This window comes from Equus asinus, chromosome 19 (genome assembly GCF_041296235.1).
Source record: "Equus asinus isolate D_3611 breed Donkey chromosome 19, EquAss-T2T_v2, whole genome shotgun sequence".
Classification (NCBI taxonomy): domain Eukaryota; kingdom Metazoa; phylum Chordata; class Mammalia; order Perissodactyla; family Equidae; genus Equus; species Equus asinus.
Window position 1 is genome coordinate 19,377,966 of NC_091808.1, and position 18,948 is coordinate 19,396,913.

Genomic DNA, 18,948 nt, shown 5'->3' on the forward strand with positions numbered 1-18,948 from the left:
TACGCCACGTATGACGCAAATAAGCGTAAGAACCGGGGGTGGAGGTGTCGTCACCACCCGCCTTGGGTTGGCCGAGTTGCCGCGAGAGGGGCGTATAGACCCCGCCTCGTAGGTGGGTGGGAAGTGGCAGGCTCCGCCTTGGCCCCTCTGGCAGACTCCGGACAGCGTCGCTGCAGCTCTGGCAGCGGAGCCCGCGCGCGGAGCCCGGAAGGATGCGGCGCCCGCGGCGGCCTGGGGGTCCCGGGGGATCCGGGGGTCTCCGGGTGCTCCTCTGCCTCCTGCTGCTGAGCAGCCGCCCGGGAGGCTGCAGCGCCATTAGTGCCCACGGTCAGGAGGAAATGGGGGGTGGGGGGACGGTGCCGGGAGCAAAACTCAGTGGCAGGTGGGGGGCAGTGTCAAGAACGTAGGAAGCTCAGGTAGAATATATGTGGGGCAGGCACTGTGAGATGAGGAAGATGAGAGGGCGTCTGAGAGGAAAGGGGCGTAGGCCTGGAGGTGGGGCTGGGAATACGGAGGTGGGACATAAGAGAAACCGGCTCAGGGGAAGATTGCGGGTTTGGGAGGAGGAATGGAGGTGCATATGGCCAGAGGGACTCAGAGACGGGCTGCAAGTCCGCGGGATAAGCAAGTCGCGCCGAGGCGCCAAAGAAGTGGTGACTGGCGCTCAAGGATGGAGGCGTGGGGGAGGGGCGGAGTGCCGGGGAAAGAGGGAGAGGGAACCCTGATCTGCCGGTAGTAAGGGTCCGGGCCGCGAGCGTCAGGGTCCCAGCTCCCAGTAGAGGATCAGGCCGAGGGAGGGGCCAGGGTTTCTCTTTAAGCCTACAGAGGCCGATTGCCGCTGTGATCTCCAATCAGAGGGGGACAGTTGGGGGAGGGGGCAGAATAGGACGAAGAGGGAAGGGTCCTCTCCCGTCCCCCTCCCCACAGTCAGGCCCAGTGCTGACTCACATCTGAGCGGACAGAGACAGTCAGCGCTGACTCATGGGCCGGGGGAGAGTGGGGGCGGGGGGCGCGTGGGGGAAGGGGTGCAGCCTCTCAGTCTGGCGCCCTTCCCCCCCCCCCCCCCACCGAGCTTGGAGGCCAATGCAGGATACTTCCTGTGGCGCTGTGGGTTGGTAAGGTGGTAGATGAAGTCCGGAACGGCGGAGGGGTCAGATCTTGTGGAGACTCCTCACCCTGTCCCCCCTCCCTCCCCTATAACTGCTTCCAGGCGAGCCCTTGGCAGCGCCAGGCTCAGAGCTTCAGCACCGCGGACAGCGCCAGCGGCTCTTGGGCCGCGGACAGCAGGGACACCCCACCCTTACCCCTTTCCCATACGGAGGGGAGGTGTGCTAGGGTTTCCATCTCTTCTGAGCCCAGGCCATCATAATTAGGATGCTTTTGGAGATTTGGGAAGGAAGTCCTTTTTCCCTCAGAATTTGGCCCAAAACTTCCCTATAGTAATTCTGTGACAGTAGAAGTATATGATCCTCCACCACCACTACCTCGATGCACCTGGAAGGTTTCTCCACTCTTAAGCAAACTGAGGCTTTTAGAGAAAGGACCCAGAGTCACAGATCCTTAAAATCCAAAGCCAGTTCCTATGCTTCCTTCTCTTAAGAATTCTAGGCCTCTTCTCTACTCTCCTCCCAGCTCAAAGCCTTCCTTAGAATGAAAGAATGGTGAAAGACCCCGTCTGCTTCCCCCTTTCCCAGCCTGTCCATCCACCTGACCATTCTATGGTGTCTGATCCTCTGCTCACCTGTCCCTCTACAGGCTGTTTGTTTGATCGCAGACTCTGCTCTCACCTGGAAGTCTGCATTCAGGGTGAGTGAGGCCCAAGCATAGGACTTACAAGACGGGGGACACAGTGAGAAAGGAGTGTGGGGAGGCCTGGAAGGGAGAAGGGGTACTGGCCTTGGGGAGATTGGGGACTGGCCTGGAGGAGCAGAGCTCCCTGCAGCCAAGAGAGGAAATGGAGAGCAACCTGGACTTTGGAAGGCCTCTTGTCCAAGCCGCTTGCTGATGCCACTTTTGTATTCTTAGATGGCTTGTTTGGACAGTGCCAGGTGGGAGTGGGGCAGGCCCGGCCCCTTTTGCAAGTCACCTCCCCAGTTCTTCAACGCTTACAAGGTGTGCTTCGACAGCTCATGTCCCAAGGTGAGGTCTAGGTGCATTGGAGGAGAGACACTGGACCTTGGTTAGGTAAGGGTGGGGAAGTGAGACGCCATCTGACTCAAGGCTTTCTGTTCATGAAACATTCTTATCACACCCACTCTGAAGCCTCACCTTCCCAGACTTTGCTGGAGAGGGAGGCAAGACAGGCGTAGAAGTGGAACCCTACAGATGGGCTGTTCACACTTAAAGCCTCTGTAGGAATCTAGAGGAGGCTTCTAGAAGAAGCCATTGGAAGAGGCCAGCAACCTTAGAACCACTCCCTGGAACTGTCCAAGTGCTCCAGAGCCATGAATCCCGGAGTCCTCAGCCAGGAGAAAACCCAACTCATCTAATTCACTCATTCAATAAGTACTTACTATGTGACAAGCTTAGTTTTAGGTGCTTAGGATGTATCAGAGAATAAAATACACAAAGATCTCTGCCTACTGGGGCTTACATTTGGGGGATGAGGGGATACAATACACTATATAAATTAGAAAATATATAGTATGTTAGAAGGTGATAAGTGTCATGGAAAAAACAGATATTACAGCAGGATAAAGTGATCAGAAATGGTGAGGTAGGAAGCTGCAGCAGTAAATCAAGAGGTCAAGATAGGCCTTATTGAGACTATGAAATTTGAACAAAGATGTCAAGGTGGGAATGTTTTCCAGAAGGTTGTATTGGGGCAGTGCTTCAAACTGACCAAAAAGCTAGAACAAAAGCCCTAAAGCAGGAGCACAAGTCTGAGGCACACCATGGAGTACACCACTACTGTGTGGCTGTAGAGGAGAGATGGAGAGGAAGAGTAGAAGATGCAGTCAGGTAGGTGAAGGGGGAAGGGATGCAGATCACTGTAGGGCCTTGGAGGAGAATGTATGGACTTTGGCTTTACTCTGAGTAAAAGAGGGAACCATCATGAGAATTGATCTCACTTCTACTTTAAAAGGATCGTGCTTGCTGCTGTATTGGGAATAGACTGCAGGGAGTCAAGGGTAGAAGCAGGAGACCATTAAAAGCTACCATAATAACTCAGGTAAGAGATGAATGTAGTGTAGACCAGGGTTGTTGCAGGAAGGTAGTGAGGAATGACAGAATTATACATGTATTTTTGAGGTAGTGAACACGATGTTGTGAAATATTGGATATGGCTGTGAAAGAAAGAGAGGAGTCAAGGATGACACCCAGGTTTTATTGCCTGAACAACTGGATTGATGGAGATATCATCAACTGTACAGAAGGATCACCTTGGGGGAGGGGGTTTCAGTTTTTAATATATTGAGCTTAAGATATCCATTCAAGTAGAGTGGGAAGTTTGGTATATGAGAATGGATCTTGAAAGAGAGGTCTGAAGTGGAGATATAAATTTGGAATTCTGTGGCATATAGAAGGTAATTAAACTCATGAGGTGGATGAAATAACCAAAGGATTGAGTGTATATGAATAAGAGCCCTAGCGAATTCTAATATTAAGAGGACAAGGACAAGACGAGAAACCAATAAAGGAGACTGAGAAGGGGGAGCCAGTGAGGTAAGAGGAAAAACAAGAGTGTTTGGTGTCCTAGAAGCCAAGTGGAAGTGTGTCATGGAAGAAGGAGTGATCGATGGGGTCAAATGATGATGGTAGGTTAAGAAGGATGAGATCTGAGAATTGACCACTGGATTTAGATATGCAGAAGTCACTGGTGATCTCAGTGAAAGCAATTTTGGTAGAATAGTTGGGAATAAAATCCTGAAGAGTGGATTAAGAGGGAATGGGAGGAAAGGAATTGTATACAGCCAGTAGAGATAACACTTTCAAGGAGTCTTGCTACAAAGAAAACAAAGAAATGAGATGATAGCTGGAGAGGAATGTGGGGTCAAGTAGTATTTTTTTAAGATGGAGGAAATTGCATCATGTTTGGGAATAATTCAGTAGAGAACAGGAAAAAAACGATGATGTAGCAAGTAGGAGAGAATTGTGGGGAAGATGTTCTTGAGTAGGTAATAGAGGATGAAATCTAATGCCCAAGTGGAGGAATTGGCCTTAAATAGGAACACAGATAGATCATCTAATGCCAGTAGGCAAGAAGGTAGGTATGGATGCCAGTGGATCCCAGAATATGAGTTGAGAGCAGTGTAGACTATTAATCCAGAAGCAGGGAAGAAGGAATAGGAGTGGAGAGCGAGAGATTATTCCTTTAGAATAGACTGACCTTTCCTGAGAGCAGTTACATGAAGGGAAAGGGTCAAAGAGGAGATCCGCTTCAGGAGAGATGATGCTGCTGATGATGGTGAGGATGATGACGATGGAGAATATTTAAAGCGTGTTTAGTGCTTTAGAGTTTCCTAAGCACTTTCATTTCTCTGATTGCACTTGATCTTCACAACAACCCCATGAAATATGTATTATTCCCACTTCACAATTAAAGAAAACTAAGGCTCAGGATAAACAAGAAGAGGAATAGTAATTATGATGATAATAATAATAGTGGCTATTTAAAGTTCACTATGTGACAGGTCCTGTTCTAACCATTTTATATTGTGTTATTTTAATTATCACAACCATCTTAGGAGGTATAAACTCCTATTTTACAGATGAGAGAATTGAGGCTCAGACAGGTTCAGCAATTTGCCCAAAGTCACACAATTAGTGTGTGACTCTGCCAAATGGCAGAGGATTCAAATCCAGTCTGACTGGAGGCAGTCTGACTCCGAAACCTGTACCTGAGGGTCAGAAGAGGACAGCTCAGATCACCCACCAGGTCTCCAGACCCCCTCCACTGCCCCTCCGCTCTGCTAAACTCCACACACTGCAGGGTCTGGAGTGCAGTTTTGATGGCCACTGCTCCCTGTCTTGATCCCCCCCTGGGCCCTCAGACTGTCCCAAGCCAAGCTCACCCTATCCTGTCCCTTGGCAGGATTGTCCTGGCACGATGACCTCACCCAGTATGTGATCTCCCAGGAGATGGAACGCATCCCCAGGCTTCGCCCCACGGAGCCCCGTCCAAGGGACAGGTAGGCATCCTCTCTCAACAACTCTAGCATGGCAAGGCTGGTGGGTCTGTGGTCTTCCTGATGGACAGAGGGAAGGGGGAGGGAAGTGGGCACCAAGGTCAGCCGGCTGAAGTGCTGGTAAAAGAGGTTCAGGACTGGTCCTCTGCTGTGCTCACACGCCCAGCAGGAGCTGAGTTCATCCCTGGGGATCCAGCAAAACAGAGGTATTAAAAAAATGTTTTGAAAAACTTGGACATTTGATATTTTAAAAGAAGCATCAAAGTAGTCATCATGGGACAAATTAGAGTTGTGCTGGACTGAAGTTGTTTGAAGTTCAGTTTCGTTACTATGTGGAATTGCCTGTGGCAGAAGATGCCATCATCTTTTCGTGGTTAGGGCCTCTGAAGGCATTGTTCAGTTTCCTGTAAAGCAGGGGAAAGTAAATGAGGGCCATGGGGCTCAGACAATGACACCAGGATGAAGAAGGCAGAATGGAGTGTGGGGGGCAGAGAAAGAGGGCACAGTATTGAGGGTTTAAATGTATACTTGGAGAGCCAGGTGTGGAGACATTCACACAGGGGCAACAGGGCAAGCTGCAGCCACTGTTCATCTAGAGAGTTTCCCAGGTGCCTTCCTCTGCCCCCATTCTTTCCCTCTCCATCCCCGGTCTCACGCTTCCCTAGCCTCTGCCGCTGTTGCAGGGACCCAGGCATGCTTACCAGTAAGACGATGGCCTCTGCCCTAGGCTTGGCCCTATGGCCCTTCCCTGTGCTGTTTTCTCCTCCCCTGAGGCTACCTCACTTCTTGAGAAGTCAGACTTACTCTAAACTGCTGAGCATGCCTCACCATCTCTGCCTCGTAGACTCCTTATGCTGTTGCCCCACACAACCAACACACACACACACACACACACACACACGCGTTTTGCTTTCCTCTCCAGATCTGGCTTGGTGCCCAGGAGACCGGGTCCCACTGGGGAGCTGCTTTTACAAGGCATCCCCACTGGCTCCGCCCCTGTTGCCCAGCACCGGCTTCCTCGACCTCCAGTGGGCGGGGGTGGAGCTGGGGCGGGCTCCCCCCTGTCCCCTCTGCAGGCTGAGCTGTTGCCCCCTCTCTTGGAGCATCTGCTGCTGCCCCCGCAGCCCCCTCACCCTGCCCTGAGTTATGAACCTGCCCTGCTGCAGCCCTACCTGTTCCATCAGGTGAGCCCTGGACACTTGCCCCGCCTCCACCCTATTCCCCCAGTCCTGATGTCTGCTCTTACCCGGATCTCTGGTTTCCCACAGTTTGGCTCCCGTGATGGCTCCCGGGGTTCCGAGAGTTCCCCAGGGATGGTCAGTGTCGGCCCCCTGCCCAAGGCCGAACCCCCTGCCCTTTTCAGCAGAACTGCCTCCAAGGGCATGTTTGGGGCTCACCCTGGCCACTCCTATGGGGACCCTCCAGGGCCTTCACCTGCTCAGCTTTTCCAGGAGTCAGGGCTGCTCTACCTGGCCCAGGAGTCGCCAGTGCCCAGCAGGGCCAGGGCACCAAGGCTGCCAGAGCAAGGGGGCAGCAGCCGGGCAGAGGACTCCTCAGAGGGCTATGAGGAGGACGGACTGGAGGGTCACGGGGAGAGGCCTCCTTCCCCAGCAGAGCAGCCAGGTAACAGGGTCTTCAGCATCCACTCCTGCCCGTCGGGGCTGCTGCTGGGGCTCCTTCCTAGCTATCCATGCATTTGTTAATTTGTCCTTAAAGTCATTCATACATTTAACTAATGTCTGTTGACAACCTGATCTATGCCAGGCACTGAGTAGGCAGCGTGTGTGTGTGTGTGTGTGTGTGGTGGGGCGGGTGGTGGGGGTGGAGCGGGTGGAGCTGATGTAACTCTTCTTCAGATGGAGAGTCAAGATGTCCACGGTGGGCCTGAAGTTTGGTCTTGGCCCCAGGAAGGCCTTTCTCCTAAAGTGTGGACAAGGGCTGGAAAGGGAGGGCATCAATGTCCTAGTGTTTGAGAAGAAGCTCTTGAATGTGCTAGTATCCCTAACCCCCAACTCACCCATCTGCATCGCCACCAGCCCTAAGCTCTGTGTCTGGCTCCCAGCAGATGTGACTCTGCAGAGGCTGGCAGCTGTGCTGGCAGGCTATGGGGTGGAGCTGCGTCAGCTGACCCCTGAGCAGCTCTCCACCCTCTCGACTCTGCTGCAGCTCCTGCCCAAGGGCTCAGGACGAAATCTGGGTGAGTGTCCAGACAGAGAGACTAGCACCTACCAGCTTCACGAAGGCTTCTTGCTCCACCTCTCAAGACCACAAGGAGCAGCCTAGAGAGGAAGGGTCAGGGTCGGGGGAAGGGAGTTCTTTTGAGACACGAGGTCATTGCCAACAAAGGGAGGAGAGGAAAAGGATGCAATGATGAGCTGAGGAGTTAGACCAAGAAAGGACTGGAGGGTGGAAGTAATGGGAAAAGAAGCCAACAGAGATCAGGAGGCACCCAGAAGGGTGGGTGGATGATAATGAGGATCTAAGGAAGGGTGACCAATGCCAAGGAGAAGCCAATAATTGATCCGTAGAGGGAGGACTGATCAAAGAATAGCTTTGAGAGGTTTGGCCAATGACAAAGGGAAAAGTTAGTAAAACAATGGATTATAAGGCAGAAGCACCGAGGCATGAGGCCATGCTGAGGATAAGACCAATGACAGGGTCTTGGTCACTAACTAAGGGGAAAGAGGCCACAGCAGATGGAACAGGCTCAGGGCCTCTGGCCCTTCCTCCCACTTGTGCTGAGTGGACCTTGGCCTTGGCCCTTTGCCCAGAGTCTTGTTTACCTGTCTCTGCAGGAGGGCTTCTAAACGTTGGAGCTGACATCAAGAAAGTGAGTTCCTGCACCTCCCTGACCCATAGTGCCCTGTGGCAGCAAAGCCCCTTGCTGAAATCTAGACCTCAGGATCAGGACCCAGAATCAGTATCCTCCAACCCCTCAATTTGGAGAAACCAAGGCACAGAGACAGCGAGTCATTGCCTAAGTCTTGCCACAAGTTGATGGCAGAGCTGGTTCTAGAAGCCAGAATTCTCGACTCTGCTTTGATCACTATGATCATTTCAGACCGTGCCCCCTATAGCCTGAGGAGCTCTATCTGCTCCACATGTTGAACTTCCAAGATTTTGTGGCTAAACAAGTCTAAAGCGGCTGCCTACCATTCATCTTCCACCCTCACCCCAGCTTCCCTCACTCCAGAGGTTCTCCCCACTCCAACCCTGTCTTGTGGATTGTTACCCACCATGTTCCACTCATTCAATCCTTATTCATTCATTCACCCACTTGGCTCACCTTTTTCGGTGCCCTCTCTATGCCCAGCGCTGCCCTGGGTCTTGGGGGTAGAAAGAAATAAGTCCTGAGCTCTCTGTAGGGAGCTCAGAGTCCAGGGTGTGGACCCCCAGTCCCCCAGTCCCTCCACTGCCCAGAGACCACACCTCCATCCTCTCTTCTAAACAGACAATGGAGGAGCAGGTGCAGGGTGGAGACACGGCAGAGCCTCCGCCCCCCACGCCCTCCCTGCCTGGATACCCCACTGCCAGCCCCGCCTCCGATAAAGCCCAGCAGGTGCCTACCTCTGGATCCTCTGAGCCCCTCAAAGCTGCTGTCCCCCCTGCCACACCTGTTCTGCTGGAGAAGAAAAGTCCACTGGGCCACAGCCAGCCCACGGTGGCAGGGCAGCCCTCAGCTCGGCCGTCAGCGGAGGAGTATGGCTACATTGTCACAGACCAGAAGTAAGGGCTCCAGCCTGGGGAAGCCATCCATTCCCCTGGGGGGTCAAGCTGGCCTGCCTGGCAGGAAGCATAGAGAGCAGAAATCCAGATTTGGAGTAGACGGAGGTAGGGGGGAGAGGAGTGGGCTGCTCTGCACCCCTGGAGGTGTCCTGTTTCCAGAAAGTGGCCAAGAGGGTCCCCACTTTCCTTGCTCTGCCTGCTCCCTATCTCCAGGCCCCTGAGTCTGGCTGCAGGAGTGAAGCTGCTGGAGATCCTGGCTGAGCATGTGCACGTGTCCTCAGGCAGCTTCATCAACATCAGGTGGGGCTTGTATCTGTCTGGAGCAGCAGGGAACCAGAAGGTAGCTTAAGGGGGGAGGAAGCTGGAAGGGCTCAGGAGAGGAAGGGAAGACAGGCTCTTGGTAAGGGGCCAAGGTGCAGTCAGCTGCTCTCAGCTGCATTGAAGGTACAGCCACACACCTAGCCCTGCTGCTGGCCCCATCTGGTATCTCCCTGGCCCCAAACGCTGCTGTAGGGCATCTCTGATCGGCTCCAGCCCCATCCTCTAACGGAGAGAGGGCCAGAGCTGGCCTCTCTTTTAGAGTCTGGGGTCTACAGTGGGTGAGGCAGTAACATAACTCCTATTCGGCAGTGTGGTGGGACCAGCCCTCACCTTCCGCATCCGGCACAATGATCAGAACCTGTCTTTGGCTGATGTGGCCCAGCAAGCTGGTAAATACCGCCTGGCCCTGGCCCAAGGCCCAGTAAGATATAACCAGGCTCCTCTTGAAATATTCCCAATCCACCTGGGCCCTGCCTGCCACCTGGCATATGGACATGGGGTGGAGACCAAATGGGGCTGGAGAGAGCCTGAACTACGTCCTCCCTGCAGGGCTGATGAAGTCTGAACTAGAAGCACAGACAGGACTCCAGATCTTGCAGACAGGAGTGGGACAGGTATGAGCTAACTGGAGAATCAGTCAAAGCCCCAGAGGGCTGACGTTGCCCACAAGAGATGGAGGCAAACTCAACAGAACTGGAGCTGAAACCACTTACCAGGCTCCCCGCCAGCTTCGCCAAAGCAGCCCTCCCCTTGCAGTTTCCTTTCTGACCAGCAGATGGCCCCAGTGGCTCTCGTCCCTGCAGGACCAGTCTTCTCTAGGGAGGCAGGACACTTGGCAACAGCTAGCTGAAGTGCCCATAGCCCTCCGGAGCCAAGTCTCTAAATTCCAAGGGGAAACCTTGCGCAGAAAGGACATTAAACTCAGAATATGTTTCTATTCTGCACTCAACACTGATGCCTCACATTCTACTATCTGATTCCTTGGGTTCTCTCTCCACTTCCCTACATCCACTTTTAAATGCAAAGAATCCTAGTGGGGTCACCCACTAAGTCTCTGGCTGTGCAGCATGGTTGAGTTGGTTCAATGGGGACTGAGAAGGAGAGGACGGTCTTGGGTCTGTCTGAGCCCTTCTGCCTGTCCCACCATGCCCCTGCCCTTCCAGCTTTGCCCCAGGAGGCATCCTAGCAGAGAGTGTGGCGTGGGGTGAGGAGCAGCTCTGAAGGCTCCTCCCATCACTGCCCCCCTTGATTCTAGCCTTGTTCCCACAGAGGGAGGAGGCAGCTGCAGCCCTTCCCCGAGCGGCCCACAGCACCTCTCCCATGCGCTCTGTGCTGCTCACTCTGGTGGCCCTGGCGGGTGTGGCTGGGCTGCTAGTGGCTCTGGCAGTGGCTCTGTGTGTGCGGCAGCAGGCAAGGCAGCGGGACAAAGAGCGCCTGGCAGCCCTGGGACCTGAGGGGGCCCACGGAGACACTACCTTTGAGTACCAGGTGTGCAGCCCCAGAAGCTCGTTGGGGAGAGGGAAGTCGAGGGGCTTGGGAGGCTGGGTCTTGCGTGGGGTGAGTGTGGGGAGTTGGGTGGGGAGTGAGCCCATCCCTGGGAATGTCCAGGCCGGGCTGGAGAAGCCCCAGGAGGGGTGTTGAATGGGGGGGAATTCGAAGCAGGTGGTTCCTAAAGTTCTTCCGATTCTGGGGTCCTGGGATTCCACTCTGTAATAGCTAAGGTTGTCACAGGTACCACTCAAACAGAACAGCCCCGAGAAGGATGAGGTCCAGGGTGGAAGACCTACCCCAGAGGAGATGGGCTTCATTCAAAATCAAGCAAGGATGAGCTTAGGGATCCAGAATTGAATGCAGGACTCTGTTGAAAAAGCATCAGGTCACCTTGGCCCCTGCTCCATCCTTCTTCTGCAGGACCTGTGCCGCCAGCACATGGCCACAAAGTCCCTGTTCACCCGGGCAGAGGGTCCGCCTGAGCCTTCTCGGGTGAGCAGTGTGTCCTCCCAGTTCAGCGATGCGGCCCAGGCCAGCCCCAGCTCCCACAGCAGCACGCCGTCCTGGTGCGAGGAGCCCGCCCAGGCCAACATGGACATCTCCACGGGACACATGATTCTGGTCAGGGCGAGGCCTGGGCACGGAGTGGGTGAGGGGACAGGAGGGTGGGAGAGGCAGGGCTGGTGGGGGGGGGGGGCGCCGGAGCCAGGCTGGGTGTCCCTGCAGGCGTACATGGAGGACCACCTGCGGAACCGGGACCGCCTGGCCAAGGAGTGGCAGGCCCTGTGTGCCTACCAGGCAGAGCCCAACACCTGTGCCACCGCCCAGGGGGAGGGCAACATCAAAAAGAACCGCCACCCCAACTTCCTGCCCTGTGAGTGAGTCCTGCTGGCCAGCTTGGTGCAGCCCTCTCTCTGCTGGGAGCTCTGGAGGGTTTGGGGGGAGGGCTGGGCTCCTGGCTCAGGCTGAGAGGCAGATGTGCCAGGACCTGAATGACTGGAGGGGCATTTGGGGTGGGATGCGGGTCTGTGCAGATGACCACGCTCGCATCAAGCTGAAGGTGGAGAGCAGCCCTTCTCGGAGCGATTACATCAACGCCAGCCCCATTGTGAGTAGCTCTGACTCCCGCCCACCTCTGCCTCATTTTGATTCTGTCCCCATAAACTCCATTTCCTTATGGTCACCCCTCACATCACCCGAGGCCTTGGAATGGTGGGGCCTGATATCCTAGGGCAGAAATGGGGGTTCTCAGGTCCCCCAGACCCTGGCCCGCTCCCTGTGAGCAAGCCCTCTCCACAGCAGCATTTCCCCTCTGGTTCATGACGTGTCTTCCCTGCCCCCAGATTGAGCACGACCCTCGGATGCCAGCCTACATAGCCACGCAGGGCCCGCTGTCCCATACCATCGCAGACTTCTGGCAGGTGGGCTCACTGGGGGCACTCGTGGGCAGCCAGCACCAGCCAGGTCCCATGGAGGTGAGAATGGAGCTTACCAGAGTCTCTGTCTCTAGATGGTGTGGGAGAGTGGCTGCACCGTTATCGTCATGCTGACCCCACTGGTGGAGGATGGCGTCAAGCAGTGTGACCGCTACTGGCCAGATGAGGGCTCCTCCCTGTACCACGTATATGAGGTCAGCAGGACCCCATGGCTAGGGGACAATGGGAGTAGGCAAAGTGGATGGTGGACCATTCAAACATGTAGGAACATATATCTATATAAGCATACATACATATGTATGTTCAGATACATTAATACATATACGTATGTGCATCCAGTCTGGGGCCAAAGAGCATTTGTAGAGAACATGATGAAAGGTACAGATAAAACTATAGAACCACCAAAACTGAGATAATAAAGAGTATGTGAGAAAGGGAAGAGAAGTGTACCCAAAGACCAAGATCAAGACCTACTTTAGTTGAGCCTAACTTAGCTCTGAGCTTCCTGGAGGCCAAAGCAAAGAAAGAAATACCATCGGTCACATATGTTGCTTATGTAAAATAGAAACAAACTTCTTCATCAGGAGAGAGGATAGGCAGGGCGAACTGGGCAGAGGCAAAGCAGAACAAGGAGGAACAAATTCCCGACAGATGGGAGGTGACCCCCTTACCCCCCAAAACAAGAGACATTAAGAGCACAACGGCAGCTCCTTGTTGCCAGATGAGCACTGCAGAGTAATTTTTTCATCATCAGATGAACACTCTATACTCTTTCTTTTTTTTTTTTAAGATTTTATTTTTTTCCTTTTTCTTCCCAAAGCCCCCGGTACATAGTTGTATATTCTTCGTTGTGGGTCCTTCTAGTTGTGGCATGTGGGACGCCGCCTCAGCGTGGCCTGATGAGCAGTGCCATGTCCGCACCCAGGATTCGAACCAATGAAACACTGGGCCGCCTGCAGCGGAGCGCGCGAACTTAACCACTCGGCCACGGGGCCAGCCCCTACTCTATACTCTTCAAAAAAATTTTTTTTAACTGGTTTTGCTCGTGGTCAAAAAAAAATCAAATAAAGATATTAGAGAATTTCATCAAAGTTGATGTGCGTGGGACAGACACTTTGCTAGACTGTGAGGAAGAGGAAGGAGAATCTCCCACCTCAGAAAGCTCAAAACAGTTGCGTCTAGATGGAAAAGCCACCAGTTGTCCTGAGCAGTAGATAGGTGACACAGACAGCTGGGGTTCTTGGGGACAGGTGGGGCAGGCGGTGGGGTGAGCTTCCTGGAGGATTTAGGATTTGAACCGGCCTGTGAGGCTGGCAGGATTGGGAGGGGGGAGGCGCGCGCCCGCGGGCGTGGAGAGGCCCCGACGTGCTGGGGCCGGGCCACCCTCCGCAGGTGAACCTGGTGTCGGAGCACATCTGGTGCGAGGACTTCCTGGTGCGGAGCTTCTACCTGAAGAACGTGCAGACCCAGGAGACGCGCACGCTCACGCAGTTCCACTTCCTCAGCTGGCCGGCAGAGGGCACTCCGGCCTCCACGCGGCCGCTGCTCGACTTCCGCAGGTGAGCACCCGGCGCGCCGGAGCGAGCTGCGCAGGAGTCGGGGGCCGCGAGCTGGGCCCACCATCACCCGGCCCGCTGGCTCCGCCTGGGCCCCCTGGTCCTGTGAGGCCGACCCTCTAGCCTGACCTGGAGCCTCCGCCCCTGACCTCCAGCTGCCCCCTTCCAGACCCCCCAAACCAGGAGTGATGCTCTGTCTTGCTGTGCCCATCCCTCCAGCCCTCTGGTCCAGCTCCGTTTCTGCTGTCTCGTGCCCTCTTTTTCTCCTTGCCTGTCCGCCTGTGTTTCTTTCTCCATTAGCCCCTTCCCCGCAAAAGGGCTCACCTTGTTTCTATCTAGCTCCCTCCCTCTCTCCTCTCCGTCTGCTTGGCCGCTGCCTCCTCTCTACCTCCTGTCCTGCTCTTCCAGGGCTCCAGCACCGTTCTCTGTGTTGGGTGTCCCCTCACTCTCTCTCCCTCCCTCCTGCCCATCTCCCTTCTTTATCCCTCTCTGTCTCTTTGCCTCTATTTTTATTTCTCTCCTTCTCTTTCCCTCCCTTCCCTGCTTCTTCTCTCTCACCCTCCTTCCTCTCCCGCTCATCTCTTCTCTCTCTCTCTCACTCAGTCTCAGTCTCTCTTTATCTCCATTTCTCCCTCTCTGCACCTCTCCTTTGTTCCGTCTATTCTTCTCTCTCTCTCTCTCTCTCTCTCCTCTTTTTCTCCACCTTCTGCCATCACTGCCTATGTATCTCTGCCTCTCTTTGTCTCTGTCCCACCCTCTCTCTGTCTCTGTCTGTCCCTCCCTCTGTCTGTCTCCCGCTCTGTCCTTCCTTCTCCCTCCCTCCTCTCTCTTTCTTTCTCTCTCTCACAGCTGCCAGTGTCATTTTTGTGATCTGCAGCTAGTATTCTCGTTCCAGTTGCATAGTCACAAAAGTGATCATTGGCAGGTGTGGCCGCTTCATGGACAGGACAATCGGGACATGTGGGCCCAGAGACCACCCCGAAGGCTGCTGGGAGAGCTGGGGGCTGGGGGGACTCAGGGAGGAGACAAATCCTATCACACGAAGTACAGGAGGCTCTGGCTTCTTGGGGACTCAGTGGGGGCTAGGACAGGGAGCTAACTGAGGGACTTACCCTGTTCTGACATGGGAGGCACGAGCAGGCCAGGCCTCCAGCATCCCCTGCCTTTCCCCTCCCCACACACATGGCGGAGAAGCCTGCCACCATTGGCAGGGCCTCACCCACACTGCCGGCTCCTGCTGCCTCTCTGCCCCTTGTCAGGCGGGCCTGAGGGCTCTAGGTGCTGAGCAGAGAGCAGAGGAGCAGAACTGCGGTGAGGACCTGGGGACAGTTTCTGAGCCTCAGGACAATGGTTTCTAGCTGGGATCCCTGGGCCCCGAGGCACAGGCTTCTGAGAAGCGATGCCAGGGGTGTCAGAACCACTTCCTGTTTTCCACATTTAAAGACTCCCTGTAGCCCTAGTGCACGGGCCTGTTTTAAGATGCACAGGTAAGCTAGAAGGTTACGTTTCTTTGCTTCAGGCTGGAATTTTGGAAACTCGGTTGACCTTTGACACCCAGGACAAATTAATTGCTGCTTAATAAATACAGTTTGGCAAAGGTCCACCAAAGGCTAAGTAATTTTTTTAAGTCTCAGAAAGTGACCCTGAGCAAGTTGCTTGATCTCCCTCTGTGACCTTACCTGTGAAATGAGGACAAGGACCCACACCTTAGGGCTTTGTTACGAGAGTCACTAGGATAAAGTCTGTCAAATCTAGTTTAAGTGCCTGCCACATTGCAAGGGTTCAGTGAATCCTAAATACTATTTATTGTCATTACGATTAAATGATTGAGAGTCACTGTTGTGACTTCTTTCCAACCCCAGCCCTCTAACATACGAGCCAGTGTGCTAGAAACCCGTGTGGACTCCTGTAAAACCACTCCAAGTCACCTGGCCCCTGCAAGTCTGGGGGACCAGGCTGGAGGGCAGTAAGTTCCCAGTTTCTCCTGAAACAATCTGATGACCCCTAAGAAAGTCTTCCCTAGTCCTGGTCCATTGCCGGGTATCAGAATTCTGCAGGTAACTCTCAAAGCAGGAAAGTCAGAAGGGACAAGGGCAGGTTAGACTGGGCCACTGAGGGAGGGAGAAACCCCCTGCTCCTTGCTGAGCTGTGGTCAGGGCAGCAGACAGGAGTCTGAGGTCCAAGTGGACCCCAAGTCTGAATATGACCCAACCACAGAGCACCTGTGCTGAGGTGAAGCTGGTCCGGGGAGACAGGCAGCAGTATAATGTTCAGAGATGAGGAGTTGTCTTCCCCTGGCCAGAGGAACTTTGTGCCTAGGGCTACCTGACCTCACTGTGGGTGAGGACCACGAGGAGCCTGAGTGGGGGTGCTGTAGCCTGGGACATTGTAGAGGAGGGCAGAGGAGCAGAGCAGGGATGTGGCAAGATTGACACTCGTGATGTCACCAGAAAGCCTATCCTCCCTAGACTTCTGGCGGAGGGTGCTGTTAATATTATTATATATGGTCATTAATAGTACTACCGTTTATTGATCACCTACTGTGTGCCAGACCTTGCACTTAATTCTTTACATAGATTATCTCATATAACCATGATAAGAACACTAAGAAGAAGGTTATTATTATTATCATCCCCATTTTACAGGTAAGAAAACTGAGGCTCAGAGCCGTTAAGTCAGTTGTTCCAGGTGCGTAGCTTGAGCATGTGCTCGTAAGCCACCAGGCAAGTCCAGGGCCGCCCAGACCATCTCTGGTTCTTTGCCTCCCGCCCTGACTCCTGTCTCCAGCCCTCTTCCCTCCTCTGCCCTGGGAAGGAAGGGAGAAAAGGAAGATCGTGAGGCCCACAGGTGTGGGTTTCGGTTCCCCTTTCCCTCTGCTGGTGGCCCTGGCCCTTACCCCTGTTTTTTGTTGCAGGAAGGTGAACAAGTGTTACCGGGGCCGTTCCTGCCCCATCATTGTGCACTGCAGGTGCGTGGGGAGGGGCTGGGGAGAGGGTGGGGGTGGAAGGGGACTGGACAGCCCAGGACAGAGGGCCCTGAAGTGGGGCATTCTGATTCCACCCCTCTCTCTGGTCCTGCTCCCTGTGCACGTCTCCCATGCACGCTGCCTGCCTGTCCCCGGACACCGGCAAACTACAGCCCATGGGCCAAATTCAGCATACCATCTGTTTTTTTTTTAATGGCCCATGAGCTAAGAATGGTATTTACATTTTTAAATGGTTGAAGGAAAAAAAAAGAACGTGCCACAGAGACTATATGTGGCCCACAAAGTTGAAACTATTTATCCTCTGGCCATTTACACAAAAAGTTTGCTGAGCAAAAGCCTGGCCAGAGCCTGGAAGGGGCCCTTCCCGCGGCCTCCTGCTGCCTCCACCTCAGGGCTAAGCCAGGGCTCCCCTCTCTGGTGGGCCCACCGCCCAAGTGTGCCCCATGGGTCACAGGCTCCCGCTCAAGGCCCGGTGCTGTGACTGTTCCCTTGCCTTGGGCTCACTCACGCCCTGCCCAAGCAACCCTAATGGCTCCAGCAGTGGCTCCCGGCCCCATGCCTCCATGTCTCCTCTGTCCCCCCCCCCCCTTTCTGCTGGGTCCCATGCTGAGCCTGTCACCATCTCCTGTTTCAGTGACGGGGCAGGAAGAACTGGCACCTACATCCTCATTGACATGGTACTGAACCGCATGGCAAAAGGTGAGGCCCTTCCCCAGGGTGCCCCAGCCCAGCCCTGAGCAGTCTCCCCAGCACCCAGGGTCACAGGAGCTCGTGGAGGGGCTGGTTGCCACACCCTCAGGGTTTGCCCGGTCCTCCAAGCCTCCTACCCCAGGATGCCCCAGGCTTTCTGGGTCCTGTCCTCCTCTGGACACTCCTGAGCAGCCCCGTGCCCCCTGCACCTCCAGGAGTGAAGGAGATTGACATCGCTGCCACCCTGGAGCATGTCCGTGACCAGCGGCCTGGCCTCGTCCGCTCTAAGGTGACCATCCCTCCCTGCCCCGACCCCAGCTGCCATCCTTCGCCAGGGAAGCCAGCAGCAGCCCGGCTCTCCCACCTGTCTCTGTACCTCCCCCAGGAGGACTGCCCCCTCTCCCAAGCGACCTCCCCCGCTTCCCCTTCCAAAAGCCCCCCTGGGGCAGGAGCAGAGGCCAGGCCTCCCCGTGACCCTCCTCCCACTGCCTTCCCCAGGACCAGTTTGAATTTGCCCTGACAGCTGTCGCGGAGGAGGTGAACGCCATCCTCAAGGCCCTGCCCCAGTGAGAGGCCTGGGGCCCCTCTGTGGCCGTCCCAGCCTCTGCTCCCTCTTTGCCTGTGTGAGCATCTGTCTGTGTACCCACTCCTCACTCCCCCACCCGCCACCGTGGCCCCTCTTGGGCATGTCCAGCCCTTCCGAGAGGAGTGTGTAAGGAAGGGGAAGTGGGAAGGGGCAGACCTGCCCAGCCTCTCGCATGCCGGGGCCAGACATCCCACGGGGGAGCTGGCAGCTGGCCAGGAGGAGAGGAAAGTTACTGGCAGCAATTCCACCCAGAGCCTTCTCCCGCCTGAGTTCCCTGGCCCCCATCTCCCGCCGTTCTGGATGCTCCCAATATGTCCGTGTGATGCCCCCATCCTCCAGTGTGGACAGAACAGGGTGGAGGGGCCGCCACACCCAGCTCTTGCTGCTTTCTGGGCCCCCGCTGCCCACTGTCCTGCCTCCGTGACCCACGCTCTGGTCCCTGCCGTTCCTGCCCCCTGGCAGGCCTCCTCCCCCTGCCTCCCACCTCGTGCCACTCAACTCTCTCCCTCTGGCGCAAGAGAACATTTCTAGAAAAATCTACTTTTGTATCAATGTGAATAAAGTAAGTGTGTCGTGTGTGCAGCTGCAACGCAGACTCCTACGCGTTCCCGTCTGCTCTGCTTCCAGACTCCAGCCCCAGCCTCGGTCTGGAGCCGGGCCCCGCTGCGTTTCTCAGGAGACGCAGAGTGTGATGGGAGAGCTGGGCTGCGGGGTCAGGCTCCCGAGTTTCAATGGTAGCTGATAACAATCTGGCAGGGTTTTTTTTTCCAGGAAGATTAGCCCTGAGCTAACATCTGCTGCCAATCCTCCTCTTTTTGCTGAGGAAGACTGGCCCTGAGCTAACATCCGTGCCCATCTTCCTCCACTTTATATGTGGGACAGCTACCATAGCATGGCTTGCCAAGCGGTGCCATGCCCGCACCCGGGATTCGAACCGGTGAACCCTGGGCCACGTAAGCAGAAGGTACGAACTTAACCGCTGCGCTACCGGGCAGGCCCCCAGCATGGTTTTTTATGCTGTGCTTCC

The 18,948-nt window shown here is 55.0% G+C and overlaps 1 protein-coding gene across 2 annotated transcripts; it reads left to right on the forward strand.

The window, feature by feature from the left end:
• The first annotated feature begins 59 nt into the window (after positions 1-59).
• On the forward strand, positions 60-18,516 carry PTPRN (protein tyrosine phosphatase receptor type N). 2 transcript variants are annotated; one of them, XM_044751486.2, is made up of 23 exons: positions 60-327; positions 1,756-1,806; positions 2,026-2,139; positions 5,036-5,132; positions 6,052-6,313; positions 6,398-6,752; positions 7,195-7,326; positions 7,925-7,959; positions 8,581-8,855; positions 9,069-9,155; positions 9,486-9,565; positions 9,726-9,790; positions 10,446-10,664; positions 11,088-11,288; positions 11,394-11,541; positions 11,702-11,775; positions 12,011-12,088; positions 12,178-12,297; positions 13,496-13,662; positions 16,574-16,627; positions 17,280-17,344; positions 17,551-17,624; positions 17,834-18,516. In XM_044751486.2, exons 1-23 carry the CDS (start codon positions 213-215, stop codon positions 17,903-17,905), a joined length of 2,940 nt encoding a protein of 979 aa, XP_044607421.1. In that variant the 5' UTR covers positions 60-212; the 3' UTR covers positions 17,906-18,516. The 2 variants fall into 2 exon arrangements, with proteins under 2 accessions (XP_044607421.1, XP_070345790.1); XM_070489689.1 differs by having other exon boundaries at positions 6,581-6,752.
• Positions 18,517-18,948: the final 432 nt, after the last annotated feature.

Excerpts from the sequence above, each read along its gene's own strand:
- PTPRN (XM_044751486.2), top strand. The coding sequence starts at position 213 with ATGCGGCGCCCGCGGCGGCCTGGGGGTCCCGGGGGATCCGGGGGTCTC. Across the intron at positions 9,566-9,725 it reads TGATGTGGCCCAGCAAGCTG|GGCTGATGAAGTCTGAACTA; the intron begins GTAAATACCGCC and ends TCCTCCCTGCAG. Across the intron at positions 17,625-17,833 it reads CTGGCCTCGTCCGCTCTAAG|GACCAGTTTGAATTTGCCCT; the intron begins GTGACCATCCCT and ends TGCCTTCCCCAG.